The sequence below is a fragment of the Notolabrus celidotus genome, chromosome 14, assembly GCF_009762535.1.
Source record: "Notolabrus celidotus isolate fNotCel1 chromosome 14, fNotCel1.pri, whole genome shotgun sequence".
Classification (NCBI taxonomy): domain Eukaryota; kingdom Metazoa; phylum Chordata; class Actinopteri; order Labriformes; family Labridae; genus Notolabrus; species Notolabrus celidotus.
The window spans coordinates 1386906-1405672 of record NC_048285.1 but is presented as its reverse complement, the minus strand read 5'-3'; the positions used below and the strand labels follow the sequence as shown (position 1 = coordinate 1405672).

At 44.4% G+C, this 18767-nt stretch overlaps 3 protein-coding genes across 3 annotated transcripts; all 3 read right to left on the bottom strand.

The window, feature by feature from the left end:
- Positions 1 to 581: 581 nt before the first annotated feature.
- LOC117825293 (dehydrogenase/reductase SDR family member 13-like) lies at positions 582 to 3479 on the bottom strand. The gene is made up of 5 exons (XM_034701055.1): positions 3318 to 3479; positions 2549 to 2667; positions 2335 to 2458; positions 1305 to 1631; positions 582 to 1159 (listed from the first exon to the last, which is right to left on the bottom strand). The coding sequence occupies exons 1-5, from the start codon at positions 3439 to 3441 to the stop codon at positions 900 to 902; spliced, it is 954 nt and encodes a 317-aa protein (XP_034556946.1). The 5' UTR covers positions 3442 to 3479; the 3' UTR covers positions 582 to 899.
- A 901-nt stretch (positions 3480 to 4380) lies between these two features.
- On the bottom strand, positions 4381 to 7284 carry LOC117825294 (dehydrogenase/reductase SDR family member 13-like). Its single transcript, XM_034701056.1, has 5 exons — positions 7090 to 7284; positions 6320 to 6438; positions 6106 to 6229; positions 5076 to 5402; positions 4381 to 4930 (listed from the first exon to the last, which is right to left on the bottom strand). Exons 1-5 carry the CDS (start codon positions 7211 to 7213, stop codon positions 4671 to 4673), a joined length of 954 nt encoding a protein of 317 aa, XP_034556947.1. The 5' UTR covers positions 7214 to 7284; the 3' UTR covers positions 4381 to 4670.
- Positions 7285 to 10211: 2927 nt separating this feature from the next.
- LOC117825291 (dehydrogenase/reductase SDR family member 13-like) lies at positions 10212 to 15028 on the bottom strand. The gene is made up of 6 exons (XM_034701053.1): positions 14904 to 15028; positions 14564 to 14714; positions 13280 to 13398; positions 13066 to 13189; positions 10927 to 11253; positions 10212 to 10781 (listed from the first exon to the last, which is right to left on the bottom strand). Exons 2-6 carry the CDS (start codon positions 14685 to 14687, stop codon positions 10522 to 10524), a joined length of 954 nt encoding a protein of 317 aa, XP_034556944.1. The 5' UTR covers positions 14688 to 14714; positions 14904 to 15028; the 3' UTR covers positions 10212 to 10521.
- Between the last annotated feature and the right edge of the window lie 3739 nt (positions 15029 to 18767).

Genomic DNA, 18767 nt, shown 5'->3' with positions numbered 1-18767 from the left:
TGGGTAAAGTGTCATTCTACCGGGCCTGTATACACGTCATGGGCACTTCTCAGAGGACTGCCCTCTGAGGACATATGTGCAGCAGCATCATGAGCATCTCAAAGCACATTCACAAGATACTACAGAGTGAATGTGGTGACTCCCTATCCACTGAGTGTAGTCCTTCAGCCGGGTTCCTCTGCCTCATCTCAGTAGGGTAGGCACTCTGGTTTCCTCGCAACACGGCTGGTTTAAGTTACCCACTGAGAAGACTTGCCTCTAGGGGTAAGGAGGGGTATAATAAAACAAAGGTTTCAGATGTAACCGCGGTCTTATGAACTCTGGATGACTGCCAGAGTTCTCAGTCTCTAGGAATCTGTGAGACGCTGTGATTTGAGACAAGACTTTGGGAATAAGCTCTCTGACACTGAGAGTTATACCTGTTTGGGAGTCATCCAAGGTCACATGTGACTTTGTTGTATAAATACTGACCTGCAATTACCTTCCTAACCATGGTTTACATTCCTAACCATGGTTTCCTTGAAAAAGCTTTAGGCTTACCTGCAGGAACCAACCCCTGTGTAAAACAAACACTCATGCACTCAGAGTAGAAACGGACTGTTTATTAATATTGGTCATGAACAAATGGAGTCACACAGAGCAGTAACAAATCTGCTCAGTAAATGGGAAGTGTTTAAAGAGCTCTTACAAATCAAACAAGTGTGTTTATTTGTGCTGTAAAAAGTGCTGAGTCATGATAGCTTTGTGTAACCAGCAGAGAGGGGTGGCAGTGCAAACTTTATCTCCCCTAATCTTACCTGCCAGCTCACCTATTCATAAATGTCTCAGGTGCATTGGAGGATGTCTCTCTGTGTTAATATTTGGTGTTAATCAAATAAATGTCAGGGGTTCAGGTCTTTCTAAGAGAGCCCACACAGGCTCTCACTGAGCTCCCACAGCTTCTTGGCTGCAGCGTCGTCCTTGGCTTTCTCGTACAGCTCTCTCACGGTGCAGTTAGAGAAGTAACGCCCGCTCAGAGGTTCGATTCCCTCCTGCAGAGCACAGTGCAGGGTGGTCTGGGCTCCCTGGACCGTGTTCTTGAAGAAGTAAATAGTGAAAGGCTTCAGGGCGAGCTGAAGGATGGAGCTTGTGTTCCTCGCCAGCTCAGAGTTGATAGCTCCTGTAGAAACATCAAAGTGTTTTAAGCAACCTGATCTGCAACTGTTAAGGTGTTCACTTCATGTAAAGAGTTTTGCCTCCTCTCTGAGTTAACAAAAGACACAGTAAGGAGGAGAGAGCAATGAACTGCATGTGTGCACCCTTACCTGGATGGAGGGAGTAGCAGGTGACCTTGGTACCTTTCAGTCTCTTGGCAAGCTCGTGGTTGAAGAGGACGTTGCACAGCTTGCTGTCGCAGTAAACCTGAAAAACGTTCATGGACGAAGTCCCCAATCCCAGAGCTTTGTGCTTGTTCAGACAGTCAAAGTCTACCTTCCCAAAGTTATGACCCACAGACGCCAAGTTGACCACCCTGCTGGGCTCACACGCCTTCAGACGGTCCAGCAGCAGGTTGGTTAGCAGGAAGTGACCGATGTGATTCACGCCAAACATCATCCCCAGTCCGTCCTCTGTGCGACCCTGCATGAAGATACCTGTGACAGGAACATGGAGGAGCTTTAACCCTGAGTCCAGACGAGGAAACATCAATATATGAACACCTGATGTGATGGAATTCAGCAACAAACTGGACACTGGACACAGAACGCTCAGGAGACTCTGACGGCTTACGTTGAAATGGTTTTTGTAGAACTTGGCCAAGGAGAAATAACATAACAGTACACAGACAGGAGAGGGCAGTGCAATGCCAAGTCAGTTCTGCCAGACACATGCCCAGGCATGGTATTTATCCCCAAAGACGACACTAAAGTTAGATCACCATATTTGGACAGTAGGAACACAACAATTGTAGAAGAAGACCCGTGCTCTAGTTCTGGAGACAGTGAGTCGGTCACAATACACAAATGAAGACAGGAGCAGGGGGAGAGACCTTGATTACTACACTGACATTATCTCGCCTATCCCAGATGACATAGGAATAAAGTTGCTCTGTACTTGACACTTAGACTGTAAGAATACAATAGATAAACATTCTTACATACATATATATAAGATTATGAAAATTCCACGACACCTGTTGTGCTCAGGCTGTCTGCTGCTTTAAAAACAAAGAGCATTCACCGACAGAATAAAAACAGTTTAATCAAACTCATTCAGAAATATCCTTTAAACAAGGTGCAGCCAAGTAACATACATATATATGTAACAACTCCTACATGCTGCAGGAACCAGTCTGACCTGCATTGTTGATGAGCAGGTCCAGTCTGGATTCAGTCTTCAGGAAGGTCTCTGCAAAACTGCGAACAGACTTCAGACTCCCGAGATCCAGCGGCATGAACACCACCTGATTACTGCCGCTCTCCTGCAGCAGAGGAGTCAGAGACGCTGGGTTCAGTTTAAAGTAAAGAAGACACACTGCTGCACACACACAGAGCGTCAGTAACACACTCACCCTCTTCACGTCCTCCAGAGCCGCCTCTCCTCTCTGTCTGCTGCGACAGGCCAGAATCACTCGAGCTCCTCTTTTAGCCAGATCGATGGCCGTCTCCTTCCCGATGCCGGTGTTACTGCCTGCAGGTGAGGAGGGAGAGAAAGAGAGACACAGGTGATACATGCTTTCATTTGCAAATCTGCACAATCTCTCCTTTGTGTTCCTGCTTCATAAAGAGTTGTGTTTATGTTTCAGAGGATGAAGGAGAAAGATCAGGGCAGCTTTTCAGGAAAGGAAACGGATCCAGCTCACAATTGAGAAAGAATGTCTAGCTCTGTGACTGCTCCCTGAAAACCAAAGCTTTAAAATAACATTTCATTTGTCTAACCAGAAGTAGTTTTAGTCTGCTATGTCAAATTGCATCCCAAAGCTGTTAATGTTGTTCAGTGGAGAGAGGATAGAGGAGAGAGGAGGGGAATCAGGGTAGCTCTTTGACCTCTAACAGGCTCATCGTTAAAAGCTTGAGGCATAGAGATGGTAAAAATAAGAGCGCTCTGTTGATTATTCTGTTTAAAATCATATCATTGTACATTATGATGCTTGTTCAAAAAGTTGTGGGGATGGTTATAAACAGCCAAAGCATAGTTTAACTATCTAAACAAACTTACTGAGGACACAGCTGAGCTACAGTCAGGAATAAATGTGAACAAGAAGGATTTTAAAAAAGGAACTGAAGAGCAGGAGAGAGAGGAACTGATTCAGAATGCACACTAAGTTCAGGCTCACTCACCTGTCACTATCACGGTCTTCCCGTGCAGCTTCACCTTGCTGGTGCATCTCTTCCCCTTCACCACAATCTCCCGGTAAAAGTACGCGACTCCGATCACAACCCCGATCCCCAGCAGCAGATACATGTTGAGGCCTGAGAGTCACACAGCACACTGACAGAGAGAGAGTCAGAGCTCTGAGGCTCACTCACTGAACACACCCACTTATAAAAACACACACTTATAAATGAACACCCACACTCACACACATGCCCGCCTCCTGTCTGTCTGGGCGGATCCATGAGGGATCTGTTATCATGGTACAGCAGACCAGAAGGACCAGAAAAGGCTCAGGAGTTAATCCAAATGAAACCCAAAAAGATCTTTTCTCCACTCCCCTCCATCCTGAATCATCCAACAGGGGGACAGGGAAAAGACAAGGCCTTTGCCCTGGCACATGGTGTGGCAGGCTGGGCCTTACTGTCCTGGGTAAAGTGTCATTCTACCAGGACTGTATACACGTCATGGGCACTTCTCAGAGGACTGCCCTTGGAGGACATATGTGCAGCAGCATCATGAGCATCTCAAAGCACATTCACAAGATACTACAGAGTGAATGTGGTGACTCCCTATCCACTGGGTGTAGTCCTTCAGCCGGGTTCCTCTGCCTCATCTCAGTAGGGTAGGCACTCTGGTTTCCTCGCAACATGGCTGGTTTAAGTTATCCACTGAGAAGACTTGCCTTTAGCAGTAAGGAGGGGTATAATAAAACAAAGGTTTCAGATGTAACCGCGGTCTTATGAACTCTGGATGACTGCCAGAGTTCTTAGTCTCTAGGAATCTGTGAGACGCTGTGATTTGAGACAAGACTTTGGGAATAAGCTCTCTGACACTGAGAGTTATACCTGTTTGGGAGTCATCCAAGTTCACATGTGACTTTGTTGTATAAATACTGACCTGCGATTACCTCAGACTTACATTCCTAACCATGGTTTCCTTGAAAAGGTTGCAAGCTTACCTGCAGGAACCAACCCCTGTGTAAAACAAACACTCATGCACTCAGAGTAGAAACGGACTGTTATTGATATTGGTCATGAACAAATGGAGTCACACAGAGCAGTAACAAATCTGCTCAGTAAATGGGAAGTGTTTAAAGAGCTCTTACAAATCAAACAAGTGTGTTTATTTGTGCTGTAAAAAGTGCTGAGTCATGATAGCTTTGTGTAGCCAGCAGAGAGGAGTGGCAATGCAAACTTCATCTCACCTAATCTAACCTGCCAGCTCACCTATTCATAAATGTCTCAGGTGCATTGGAGGACGTCTCTCTGTGTTAATATTTGGTGTTAATCAAATAAATGTCAGGGGTTCAGGTCTTTCTAAGAGAGCCCACACAGGCTCTCACTGAGCTCCCACAGCTTCTTGGCTGCAGCGTCGTCCTTGGCTTTCTCGTACAGCTCTCTCACGGTGCAGTTAGAGAAGTAACGCCCGCTAAGAGGTTCGATTCCCTCCTGCAGAGCACAGTGCAGGGTGGTCTGGGCTCCCTGGACCGTGTTCTTGAAGAAGTAAATAGTGAAAGGCTTCAGGGCGAGCTGAAGGATGGAGCTTGTGTTCCTCGCCAGCTCTGAGTTGATAGCTCCTGCAGAAACATCAAAGTGTTTTAAGCAACCTGATCTGCAACTGTTAAGGTGTTCACTTCATGTAAAGAGTTTTGCCTCCTCTCTGAGTTAACAAAAGACACAGAAAGGAGGAGAGAGCAATGAACTGCATGTGTGCACTCTTACCTGGATGGAGGGAGTAGCAGGTGACCTTGGTACCTTTCAGTCTCTTGGCGAGCTCGTGGTTGAAGAGGACGTTGCACAGCTTGCTGTCGCAGTAAACCTGAAAAACGTTCATGGACGAAGTCCCCAATCCCAGAGCTTTGTGCTTGTTCAGACAGTCAAAGTCTACCTTCCCAAAGTTATGACCCACAGACGCCAAGTTGACCACCCTGCTGGGCTCACACGCCTTCAGACGGTCCAGCAGCAGGTTGGTTAGCAGGAAGTGACCGATGTGATTCACGCCAAACATCATCCCCAGTCCGTCCTCTGTGCGACCCTGCATGAAGATACCTGTGACAGAAACATGGAGGAGCTTTAACCCTGAGTCCAGACGAGGAAACATCAATATATGAACACCTGATGTGATGGAATTCAGCAACAAACTGGACACTGGACACAGAACGCTCAGGAGACTCTGACGGCTTACGTTGAAATGGTTTTTGTAGAACTTGGCCAAGGAGAAATAACATAACAGTACACAGACAGGAGAGGGCAGTGCAATGCCAAGTCAGTTCTGCCAGACACATGCCCAGGCATGGTATTTATCCCCAAAGACGACACTAAAGTTAGATCACCATATTTGGACAGTAGGAACACAACAATTGTAGAAGAAGACCCGTGCTCTAGTTCTGGAGACAGTGAGTCGGTCACAATACACAAATGAAGACAGGAGCAGGGGGAGAGACCTTGATTACTACACTGACATTATCTCGCCTATCCCAGATGACATAGGAATAAAGTTGCTCCGTACTTGACACTTAGACTGTAAGAATACAATAGATAAACATTCTTACATACATATATATAAGATTATGAAAATTCCACGACACCTGTTGTGCTCAGGCTGTCTGCTGCTTTCAAAATAAAGAGCGTTCACCGACAGAATAAAAACAGTTTAATCAAACTCATTCAGAAATATCCTTTAAACAAGGTGCAGCCAAGTAACATACATATATATGTAACAACTCCTACATGCTGCAGGAACCAGTCTGACCTGCATTGTTGATGAGCAGGTCCAGTCTGGATTCAGTCTTCAGGAAGGTCTCCGCAAAACTGCGAACAGACTTCTGACTCCCGAGATCCAGCGGCATGAACACCACCTGATTACTGCCGCTCTCCTGCAGCAGAGGCGTCAGAGACGCTGGGTTCAGTTTAAAGTAAAGAAGACACACTGCTGCACACACACAGAGCGTCAGTAACACACTCACCCTCTTCACGTCCTCCAGAGCCGCCTCTCCTCTCTGTCTGCTGCGACAGGCCAGAATCACTCGAGCTCCTCTTTTAGCCAGATCGATGGCCGTCTCCTTCCCGATGCCGGTGTTACTGCCTGCAGGTGAGGAGGGAGAGAAAGAGAGACACAGGTGATACATGCTTTCATTTGCAAATCTGCACAATCTCTCCTTTGTGTTCCTGCTTCATAAAGAGTTGTGTTTATGTTTCAGAGGATGAAGGAGAAAGATCAGGGCAGCTTTTCAGGAAAGGAAACGGATCGCGCTCACAATTGAGAAAGAATGTCTAGCTCTGTGACTGCTCCCTGAAAACCAAAGCTTTAAAATAACATTTCATTTGTCTAACCAGAAGTAGTTTTAGTCTGCTATGTCAAAGAGCATCCCAAAACTGTTAATGTTGTTCAGTGGAGAGAGGATAGAGGAGAGAGGAGGGGAATCAGGCTAGCTCTTTGACCTCTAACAGGCTCATCGTTAAAAGCTTGAGGCATAGAGATGGTAAAAATAAGAGCGCTCTGTTGATTATTCTGTTTAAAATCATATCATTGTACATTATGATGCTTGTTCAAAAAGTTGTGGGGATGGTTATAAACAGCCAAAGCATAGTTTAACTATCTAAACAAACTTACTGAGGACACAGCTGAGCTACAGTCAGGAATAAAAGTGAACAAGAAGGATTTTAAACAAAGGAACTGAAGAGCAGGAGAGAGAGGAACTGATTCAGAATGCACACTAAGTTCAGGCTCACTCACCTGTCACTATCACGGTCTTCCCGTGCAGCTTCACCTTGCTGGTGCATCTCTTCCCCTTCACCACAATCTCCCGGTAAACATACGCGACTCCAATCACAACCCCGATCCCCAGCAGCAGATACATGTTGAGGCCTGAGAGTCACACAGCACACTGACAGAGAGAGAGTCAGAGCTCTGAGGCTCACTCTCTGAACACACCCACTTATAAACACACCCACTTATAAAAACACACACACACACACACACACACACACACACACACACACACACACACACACACACACACACACATGCCCGCCTCCTGTCTGTCTGGGCGGATCCATGAGTGATCTGTTATCACGGTACAGCAGACCAGAAGGACCAGAAAAGGCTTGTGAGTTAATCCAAATGAAACCCAAAAAGATCTTTTCTCCACTCCCCTCCATCCTGAATCATCCAACAAGGGGACAGCGCCACCTACTGCTGCACACCTGCAATCCAAAACCTGCAGATGTAATCAAGTTCACCTTATTCTCCTCAATTTACAGAAGGGCCTGATACACATCTAAAGGCGAAAGCACTTCCTGTTCAGTTTAGGAACAAGACATCAGCCTTCACCAACCAGATTTATTCCCCCCTCCTGACAGAGGCAGCTCTCATCACTGGATATCTCCATCCAGCACAGGACGACTATTCATACCAACAGAGTCATGTGTGGCCTTGTATGACCTCCGAACAGGTATAACTACCAGTGTCTTCCTCACCTATCATCTTCATGCTTACACAGGTTAACTGCTCGTAGCATTGAGCTAATCAAACAGCATCGAGTTTAATCAAAGATTGTCACTGGTAGCTTCTGATTTATCCATCGGAGTTGCGGATTCTTCACCCTCCAAAGGATGCGACAGGTTGCAGGAGTCTGCAGAAAGGTCTGATGACAACTCTGTGTGGTCAATTATTCCTATGGCCCTGGCTGGCCTGCGATTGCATACACAGTATCTGACCAATCTCCTGCAAGCACCTTCTTCCTGAGAGGGATACCTGAAGGAGCTGCATGCCTGCTGGAGGGAAACCAAGGCTCTCTTTCACCTGGTGTATGATGGCTGCACATGGCAGCCATGCAGGATTGAGCTAAGCTTGATCTAGGCTACATGCTGTTGGTTGAGCCTGCCATTGCCTCCTTTATAGTCTCCCTTGACGAGGCTCTGAGGCCGGAGACTGCCAGCCTAAGTGAAGCGTGTCCATCTCAGAAAATAGGGACAATCTCTCCTCAATCTCCTACCTCAGTTTTGGAGGGTGCAGCATTGCCCTACAGCCTGTTCCTCCATCTCTTGGGAAAACTGACAGCTGAGTGAGTTGTTGTAACCCTGGGCCTACTGTCATTATTCCCCCTGCAAAGGTGGCTCAGCTTCCACTTGGATGCCAAGTGACACAGGAACAGGAACAGGGTGTCACAGAGCTGTCAATGGGCACTCTCACCCTGGAAGAGCAGGGCGTGTCTTTCGAGGGGCGTGCCCTTTGGATCTGCTCCGTTCCATCAGCAGACAGTGACAACAGATGCCTGCTCCTCAGGGTGGGGGGCTGTGTGGCAGTTTAGGATGGCTCAGGGACAGTGGTCTGTTCAGGAAAGCTCCAACAGCATGTCAGCCATATTACAAAGAAACCACCAAGGGGGTACCAGGTCTGTACGGATGTTGCAAGTGTCACAGGGTCTTTTGTCATGGACCGGCCATCCTGTGGGTCAAGTATCTACCGGGGGAGCAGAACCAGGTTGCAGACTTCCTCCCCAGTAAAAAGGCTTGACCAGGGGAATGGCGGCTTCACCCAGAGGTGGTGCAAGGCATCTGGGATCTTTTCTGGAGGGCAGAGGTAGATCACAGAAGACAACCCATTGACCCCTTTGGTTCTCGTTGAGAGAACGACAGTCCTCTGTGCCAGGACGCCTTAGCTCACGAGTGGCCAGAACGGCTTCTCTTTGCCTTTCTGCCATTCCCCCTGATACTGCCAAAGCTACTCAGAGTACTCTATCAAGGACATGGACTTCTATTGGTGGTCCTCCTCTGGCCAGCCAGGACTTGGTTTCCAATACTGCACAGACTTTGTTTGAGGTGCCTCACTAGCAGGAAGGACCTACTGTCCCAGCTGGGGGGTCAGATTTAGTATCCCAACCCCTGTCTCCTTCAGCTGTGAGTGTGGCCACTGAAGGACTTGACCCCTTGTAGAGCAATTGCATCGAGCCCTTTAAGGATACACGCCCTGCCTGTGACTGACTCCTGTCTGGGGTGGACCTCGGATGGCTCAGGTGTTAATCTGTGGTTGAACGCAGTATTCCTTCCATAGATATGGCCATGCTTACACCTCAACAAGCCAATTCATCAGACAAAGTTTGACCCCTCCACTCATGTGGATGCTGCTGCCCCCATGTGGTGGTTAGAGCATCTCTTTGTCTGTCATGGTGGTGCAAAGAAATGGTGTTCTCTCTCTCTAAACAGCACCTATCCCACCGTCAAGGCCTTTGCCCTTGCACATGGTGTGGCAGGCTGGGCCTTACTGTCCTGGGTAAAGTGTCATTCTACCGGGCCTGTATACACGTCATGGGCACTTCTCAGAGGACTGCCCTTGGAGGACATATGTGCAGCAGCATCATGAGCATCTCATAGCACATTCACAAGTTACTACAGAGTGAATGTGGTGACTCCCTATCCACTGGGTGTAGTCCTTCAGCCGGGTTCCTCTGCCTCATCTCAGTAGGGTAGGCACTCTGGTTTCCTCGCAACATGGCTGGTTTAAGTTATCTACTGAGAAGACTTTCCTCTAGGGGTAAGGAGGGGTATAATAAAACAAAGGTTTCAGATGTAACCGCGGTCTTATGAACTCTGGATGACTGCCAGAGTTCTCAGTCTCTAGGAATCTGTGAGACGCTGTGATTTGAGACAAGACTTTGGGAATAAGCTCTCTGACACTGAGAGTTATACCTGTTTGGGAGTCATCCAAGGTCACATGTGACTTTGTTGTATAAATACTGACCTGCAATTACCTTCCTAACCATGGTTTACATTCCTAACCATGGTTTCCTTGAAAAGGTTGCAAGCTTACCTGCAGGAACCAACCCCTGTGTAAAACAAACACTCATGCACTCAGAGTAGAAACGGACTGTTTATTAATATTGGTCATTAACAAATGGAGTCACACAGAGCAGTAATAACTGTTCAGTAAATAGGAAGTGTTTAAAGAGCTCTTACAAATCAAACAAGTGTGTTTATTTGTGTTATAAAAAGTGCTGAGTCATGATAGCTTTGTGTAACCAGCAGAGAGGAGTGGCAGTGCAAACTTCATCTCCCCTAATCTTACCTGCCAGCTCACCTATTCATAAATGTCTCAGGTGCATTGGAGGACGTCTCTCTGTGTTAATATTTGGTGTTAATCAAATAAATGTCAGGGGTTCAGGTCTTTCTAAGAGAGCCCACACAGGCTCTCACTGAGCTCCCACAGCTTCTTGGCTGCAGCGTCGTCCTTGGCTTTCTCGTACAGCTCTCTCACGGTGCAGTTAGAGAAGTAACGCCCGCTCAGAGGTTCGATTCCCTCCTGCAGAGCACAGTGCAGGGTGGTCTGGGCTCCCTGGACCGTGTTCTTGAAGAAGTAAATAGTGAAAGGCTTCAGGGCGAGCTGAAGGATGGAACTTGTGTTCCTCGCCAGCTCTGAGTTGATAGCTCCTGCAGAAACATCAAAGTGTTTTAAGCAACCTGATCTGCAACTGTTAAGGTGTTCACTTCATGTAAAGAGTTTTGCCTCCTCTCTGAGTTAACAAAAGACACAGAAAGGAGGAGAGAGCAATGAACTGCATGTGTGCACCCTTACCTGGATGGAGGGAGTAGCAGGTGACCTTGGTACCTTTCAGTCTCTTGGCGAGCTCATGGTTGAAGAGGACGTTGCACAGCTTGCTGTCGGAGTAAACCTGAAAAACGTTCATGGACGAAGTCCCCAATCCCAGAGCTTTGTGCTTGTTCAGACAGTCAAAGTCTATCTTCCCAAAGTTATGAGCCATAGACGCCAAGTTGACCACCCTGCTGGGCTCACACGCCTTCAGACGGTCCAGCAGCAGGTTGGTTAGCAGGAAGTGACCGATGTGATTCACGCCAAACATCATCCCCAGTCCGTCCTCTGTGCGACCCTGCATGAAGATACCTGTGACAGGAACATGGAGGAGCTTTAACCCTGAGTCCAGACGAGGAAACATAAATATATGAACACCTGTTGTGCCCAGGCTGTCTGCTGCTTTAAAAACAAAGAAGGTTCACCGACAGAATAAAAACAGTTTAATCAAACTCATTCAGAAATATCCTTTAAACAAGGTGCAGCCAAGTAACATACATATAGTGGATAGCGAAAGTCCATACACCCCTGTTAAAATGCCAGGTTTTGTGATCATGTCAGAACTTTTTCCACCTTCAATGTGATCTATAACATGAGCAATTCAATTGAAAAAATATATTTATTTTTTTATAGGGGGAAGAATTAAAAATAAAATCTAAAATAATGTGGTTTGATAAGTGTACACACCCTTTAACTATTAATTGTTTGAAGCACCTTTTGATTGTATTACAGGACTCAGTCTTTTTTGTAGGAGTCTATTATCATGGCACATCTTGACGTGGTGATATTTTCCCATTCTTCTTTACAAAAAAGCTCCAAATCCATCAGATAGTGAGGTCATCTCCTGTGCACAGCCCTCTTCAGACCACCCCACAGATATTCAACTGGATTCAGGTCTGGACTCTGGCTGGGCCATTCCAAAACTTGAATCTTCTTCTGGTGAAGTCATGTTTTTGTTGATTTGGATGTATGCTTTGGTTTGTTGTCGTATTGAAAGGTGAAATTCCTCTTCATGTTCATCTTTCTAATGGAGGTCTGGAGGTTTTGTGTTACACTGACTGGTGTTTGTAGCTGTTCATACTTCCCTCCACCTTGACTAAGGCCCTGGTTCCAGCTGAAGAAAAACAGGCCCAAAGCATGATGCTGCCCCCACCATGCTTCTCTGTGGGTCTGGTGTTCTTTATGTGATGTGCAGTGTTGTTTTTATGACAAACAGCTTTTAGAATTATGGCCAAAAAGTTCAACCTTGGTTTGATCAGACCAGAAAACATTTGATGCTTTTGGGAGACTTCATGTGTGTTTTTGAAACATGTTGCCGGGCTTGGATGTTTTTCTTCATAATAAAAGTCTTCCTTCTTGCCACCCTACCCATAGCAGAAACATATGAAGAATAGGAGAGATGTTGTCACATGTAGTACACAGACAGTGCTAGTCAGAAATCCCTGCAGCTCCTTTAATGTTGCTGTAGACCTCTTGGAAGTCTCCCTGACCAGTTTTCTTCTGGTCTTTTCATCAGTTTTGGAGGGATGTCCAGTTCTTGGTAATGTCACTGTTGTTCCATATTTTGTCCACTTGATGATGACGGTCTTCACTGTGGTCCATGGTATATCTAATGCCTTGGAACATGTTTGTACCCTTCTCCTGACTGATACCTTTCAACAATGAGATCCCTCTGCTGCTTTGGAAGCTCTCTGTGGACCATGGCTTTTGCTGTAAGATGAAACTGAGGACATGTGATGAAAATCCTCCTAGAACAGCTGATCTTTATTGGGATTAATCAAAGTCACTTTAAATTATGACAGGTGTATTCTGACTACTATCTGTCATGAGTTTGAATGTGATTGGTTAATTCTGAACACAGCCACATCCCCAGTTATAAGAGGGTGTGTACACTTATGCAACCACTTTATTTTAGTTTTGTTCTTCCCCCTATAATATTTATATTTGTTTTCAATTGACTTGCTCATGTTATAGGTCACATTAAAGGTGGAAAAAGGTCTGACATGATTTATCTTGGTCTCATTTTTTTACATCACAAAACCTGGCATTCTAACAGGGGTGTGCAGACTTTCCCTATCCACTGTATATGTAACAGCTCCTACATGCTGCAGGACCCAATCTGACCTGCATTGTTGATGAGCAGGTCCAGTCTGGACTCAGTCTTCAGGAAGGTCTCTGCAAAACTGCGAACAGACTTCAGACTCCCGAGATCCAGCGGCATGAACACCACCTGATTACTGCCGCTCTCCTGCAGCAGAGGAGTCAGAGACGCTGGGTTCAGTTTAAAGTAAAGAAGACACACTGGTGCACACACACAGAGCGTCAGTAACACACTCACCCTCTTCACGTCCTCCAGAGCCGCCTCTCCTCTCTGTCTGCTGCGACAGGCCAGAATCACTCGAGCTCCTCTTTTAGCCAGATCGATGGCCGTCTCCTTCCCGATGCCGGTGTTACTGCCTGCAGGTGAGGAGGGAGAGAAAGAGAGACACAGGTGATACATGCTTTCATTTGCAAATCTGCACAATCTCCCCTTTGTGTTCCTGCTTCATAAAGAGTTGTGTTTATGTTTCAGAGGATGAAGGAGAAAGATCAGGGCAGCTTTTCAGGAAAGGAAACGGATCCAGCTCACAATTGAGAAAGTATTTCCTCCTTTTGATTACAGTTTCTAGTTTCAACTTCAAGCCGCCATGTTCAGGATGTTAGCTCACTTTGAGAATGGGATATTTGTGCAGATTTATGTTGCTATAAAGAGTCTCCTCCTTTTCCAAAATGTATATTAGAAACTTTATGTGTGGAAGAACGTCATAAGTACACCGCTGAGATAATGATCCTGAAGCTTGGCACAGTTATATTTTGAGTTTTTTCTGCCTCTCTCTTGATTTTTCTATAACTCTGATTTTATTAATACTTTATTAATTAGTTCATGTGAAAAATGCAGAATTTTTGAGAAGTGACAGAAACATTATTGGTTGACTAAATTAATGTATCTTAATTCAGAATATCCACAGAAAACCCCTTCAAAATAAAACATGTCAGATTTTTATAAATGGGAAAATGACTAGTGCCAAAGTTGAGAAAGTAACTTCTCACGCTACAGGACACTTTGCCCTGGTCTTATGTAATCTGGCCTACAGTCTTCTTTTTGTGCAAACAACATAAACTTTGTTTATTCCAAGGAACTGCCTGTGTGCAGAAGCTGCAAAACAAAGTCAGGAGCGATGCAAACATGCATGTAGAGCATGCAAATAACAGTAAAAGCTCTGGATGTGCAGTCAGGACAAAATAAAAGGGTGTTGTTGATAATTCTGTTCGTAAAACCACATGATTATAATCCATAACGCATGCTCAGAGCTGTAAGAGTGGTTGTTTACAGTCACAGCTTAGTTTGATCCATGTAAACAAACTTAGTGAGGACACAGCTGAGCTACAACCTGGAGTGAAAGTAAAAACTTTAGAGAGAGAGAGAGAGAGAGAGAGAGAGAGAGAGAGAGAGAGAGAGGAGCTGACTCAGAATACAAACTACATGGACTGTGCTTGTTCCTGTTATGTAATGTTTGCACACAGCAGCAGGAACTAATGAATCCCTGCATGTGAACCTTGCTCTCTCTTCAGGCTCACTCACCTGTCACTATCACGGTCTTCCCGTGCAGCTTCACCTTGCTCGTGCATCTCTTCCCCTTCACCACAATCTCCCGGTAAAAGTACGCGACTGCGATCACAACCCCGATCCCCAGCAGCAGATACATGTTGAGGCCTGAGAGTCACACAGCACACTGACAGAGAGAGAGAGAGAGAGAGAGAGAGAGAGAGAGAGAGAGGCAGAGCTCTGAGGATCACTCTCTGAACACACCCACTTATAAACACATCCACACTCACACACGCACGCATGCACACACACACACACACACACACACACGCACACACACAGACCCGCCTCCTGTCTGCCTGGGCGGGTCACTGACCTGTTATCACAGTACAGCAGACTGTAAGGACAGGAAAGGCTCGGCACAGTGAGGCTGATTTCATCCAAGTTAAACAGAAAGGACCTTTCCTCCATTCCCCTTCGACCTGAGCCATCCAGTAAGGGGACAGCGCCACCTGCTGCTGAGAGTGACCCACTAACACTTTTACTACAAATGCGACATGACCAAATCCAGAGTATGGCTTTCCTTTATTTATTTTTTATTTTTTATTTTTTTAATATTTTATTTGTAACTTTTGTAATGTAACAAGACAAAACAAATACAATCAAACAGGAGCTCAGACGTGTGAAATGAAATAAAAAAAAAATTGATAATGTGAAAAATAAAAAACAGACAAATAAATTAATAGAAAACACGTGAAGAAATGATTTTAAATAACAAAATAAACGAAGATAAGTAATAAAATAAATAGAAATACATATATACACATAAACACACATATGCACACACACGCATACGTATGCATACACATACATACACACATAAATAATGTAGAGAGAAAGCAGAGAGAAAAAAAAACAAAAAACAAAAACAAACAAACAAACAAACAAAAAAAACAAACATAAAAAGACCATACAAAGCTGCCAATTAAGATGCGTACTCTGGAGTGCTATGCGTCAAGTCTGCATATATAAAGAAATACTCCACTTTCATCACACGTCAGCCTCATCCAAAAGGCAAGGAACGGGCTCCAGATAGCTGAGAATGTCTTCACAGAGCTAGATTGCAGGAACCTTAGTCTCTCCATTCGTATGACTGACATCATGTTAGAAATCCATTCCTGAAAAGAATAGATTTCTTTTCATTGCTTCAAAATAAGTCTCTTGGCAACTATCATCCCCAGTGTTAGTGATCGTCGCACAGAGGAGGAGAGATCCTTAGTGGACTGTGAACAGCCAAAGATTGCAAGTCCAGGTTCTGGCTGAAAGAGTCTTTTATAAGCCTTAGAGTACCAGTCAAATACCTTGGACCAAAAATCAGTTAGTGAAGGACAAAACCAAAAGGCATGAGACAATGTATCTTCAGAAATCTTGCATCTGTCACACAACGGGGAGACAGAGGAGTAGAACTTATGCAACCTTGATTTAGAATAATGTAAAGGATGGACAACCTTAAACTGAATGAGCTGATGCCTGCTGCTTATAGAGCAAGACTGTATCATAGATAGACTGTCATCCCACATGGCTTCGGATATGTCAATACCCAATTCCTCTTTCAGAGTATGGCCTTTCACATGAGTTGGACCAGTGGGGTGTAAGACCAAATTAAACGACTCTAAAAGGTCACGAAAATCTTCTGCAAATGTGTCACCAGGGCAGCAGATATGAATATTGAAATCACCTAAAATACAAATTCTGTCATAATTTGGTAAAAGCAGAGAGAGGTCAGAGAATTCAGGGATAAAAGTGTCATTACATTTTTTTTTGGGGGGGGGGGTAGATTAAGACAAATAAAAAAGGCAGGTGTTTGTTGACACAAAATATTTGGTTCTCAAATGAATAAAATTCCCCACAGGATACTGACCTGAAAGAATATTCTGCTCTGTATATGACAGTGACCCCACCACCTCGTCCAGACGGCCTTGGCTTTTGTGCTTAGGTGAACCCTGGAGGGGTGGCTTCATTCAAGGCACTGTATTCCTCTGGTTTTGACCATGTCTCAGTTATACAGAAACTGTCTGTGTTGTTTAAGGTGATGAAATCATTCCATAAAAAGGATTTGTCTGTCAGTGACCGTACATTTAAGAGGTTGACTTTTAGAGGTGTGCTTGGGGGAACAGGAGAGGTGCTTGTAGTGACATACATGAGGTTATCTATATTCCTTATGTTGGTCTTATGTAATCTTTTGTGAGTGATTCTGACAGAGGGGACTACTTCCGTGTTTGTACATGTAGTGACAGGGGATTTGGGAGAGTGAGGGGTGCTGTGCAGGAGGGAGGAAGTGATCTGAGAGGAAAACAAGTGTCAAAGGCTGTTTCCGAAACGGCCTGCTACATACTACTTACTAATGTAGTAGGCAGTAGGTATTGCCTACTACATACTGTGTTTGAACTTAGTCTGTAGTCTGACTGTTCTGTCCGATCTGTCATGCAGCATGCTGAGCCAGACTTCTCTGGATTTCCGGTTTCGGAAAGCGGAAGTAAACAACGGCAAAGCCGATAAATATAAAGCTTATTTAGCATCCATTTATGATTTAAAAAGTTAGGAAGTGGTTTATATGTAATTTGATAACTTTCACAGCACCCAAAAACGGATTTCCTCCCGTCAAAAAATGAGGAAAAAGAAAAAGCAGAACGAGCGCTGTGCATTGTGGGAAACAGTACGTGAGGAAGACTGGTCCGATGCATACTGAGATATTTTCCCGTATCAGTAGACATCCGGGGAGTTTTGGCATACTGCAGATTTTGCTCTTGTTCACATACTACTTACTACATACTGAATTTTGGACATATCAGTACGTACTGCTAGTATAGTAGGCGATTTCGGAAACAGCCATTGAGTGTAAAGAGTCATGCACGTCGGGCAGAGTGGATCACATATTTAATGTTTGCTGACAGCATTTGGCTCCCCCTTCTGTCGGGGTGGATCCCATAATTTCTGAAAAGTGAAGAACGTTCCCAGAACAGGTAAAAAAAAAAAATATATATATATATATATAATTTGAATAGATTGAATAAAAACACATATTTATATAATATAATAATTTATATAGATTATATAAAAACATGTACCTTTTATTAATAAATATTTATTCTGTGAATTTCTATGATTTCATGACTCCCCTGTCAATTAGGTTAAAAGGTTAAAAAAATCAAGAAATTATTTTTTTAATTAATTATTTTAAAAATCTAAATTAATACATTGTATGAATATATAAGAAAATAAAAGTGAAGACTAATAATAATAATACCAGTCTGCCATATTTCTTTCTACCACTAGATGGCGACAGACAGATGCAGATCTTTAAAGAGTGCAGGCTCACTCTGCCCTCAAGCGGTTGGAAAGATGTATAACAGATCAGAAGTAGTTCTGTGAACATTCATGACATTTGTAGAAATAAAAAGATACATGAGACAAATATGGAATCATGAATATCTTTCTTTAATTATTGTATTCTTGTTAGTTTGAGTTTTAATTTCCTCTACATTCTCTCTTTTAATTGATATATTGTTCTTCATCAGATATACTAACAAATTATTTTAATGTGTAAGACTACCTTTCAATAAAAGTGCTTTGTGATTCTGACTGGATAATTCAGAGTCATCTGCAAATCAGTGATATTGCACTTCAGCACAGCGACCTCTTGAAGACATTTAGACACAAACACACCACAGTAACTCAAATCTAAATTCTCTTCCATGTCATGTTTTAAAATAGATTTAGTGTGATATAATCAACACTATTTTTTAACACTAGCTTTCATATTTCCTCAGTACTCCAGTTTTGGATCAATTTATCTGCTGTGAGGAAGATTTATTTCCAGACTCGCCTCATCGTGAGCCGTCTTCACAGCAATACCAGCCGGATATCTCAAGTTTAGAGTTGAGGATGAAGTCTGCAGCAGTGAAATAAATCACATGCATGCAATTTAAAACTTCCTCTACTCTAGTGTTTTTCAGGCTGTGATTTCAGAAGAGTTAGTTCATCCAACTCAAATCCTTCACTTCACATCCCTCCCCCGTCACTTCAGGTGTGCCCCAGGGCTCTGTCCTGGGGCCCCTCCTCTTCATCACCTACCTTCTCCCACTCGGCAATATCTTTCGCAAATTCGGCATACACTTCCACTGCTTCGTGGATGACATCCAGCTCTACCTCTCCAGCAAGCCCGACTCCACTCTCCCAC

Excerpts from the sequence above, each read along its gene's own strand:
- LOC117825293 (XM_034701055.1), bottom strand. The coding sequence starts at position 3,441 with ATGTATCTGCTGCTGGGGATCGGGGTTGTGATCGGAGTCGCGTACTTT. Across the intron at positions 1,632-2,334 it reads CCTGCTCATCAACAATGCAG|GTATCTTCATGCAGGGTCGC; the intron begins GTCAGACTGGTT and ends TTCCTGTCACAG. Across the intron at positions 1,160-1,304 it reads CTGCTACTCCCTCCATCCAG|GAGCTATCAACTCTGAGCTG; the intron begins GTAAGGGTGCAC and ends ATGTTTCTACAG.
- LOC117825294 (XM_034701056.1), bottom strand. The coding sequence starts at position 7,213 with ATGTATCTGCTGCTGGGGATCGGGGTTGTGATTGGAGTCGCGTATGTT. Across the intron at positions 5,403-6,105 it reads CCTGCTCATCAACAATGCAG|GTATCTTCATGCAGGGTCGC; the intron begins GTCAGACTGGTT and ends TTTCTGTCACAG. Across the intron at positions 4,931-5,075 it reads CTGCTACTCCCTCCATCCAG|GAGCTATCAACTCAGAGCTG; the intron begins GTAAGAGTGCAC and ends ATGTTTCTGCAG.
- LOC117825291 (XM_034701053.1), bottom strand. The coding sequence starts at position 14,687 with ATGTATCTGCTGCTGGGGATCGGGGTTGTGATCGCAGTCGCGTACTTT. Across the intron at positions 13,399-14,563 it reads GAAGACCGTGATAGTGACAG|GCAGTAACACCGGCATCGGG; the intron begins GTGAGTGAGCCT and ends CCTCACCTGCAG. Across the intron at positions 13,190-13,279 it reads CTCTGGAGGACGTGAAGAGG|GAGAGCGGCAGTAATCAGGT; the intron begins GTGAGTGTGTTA and ends CCTCTGCTGCAG.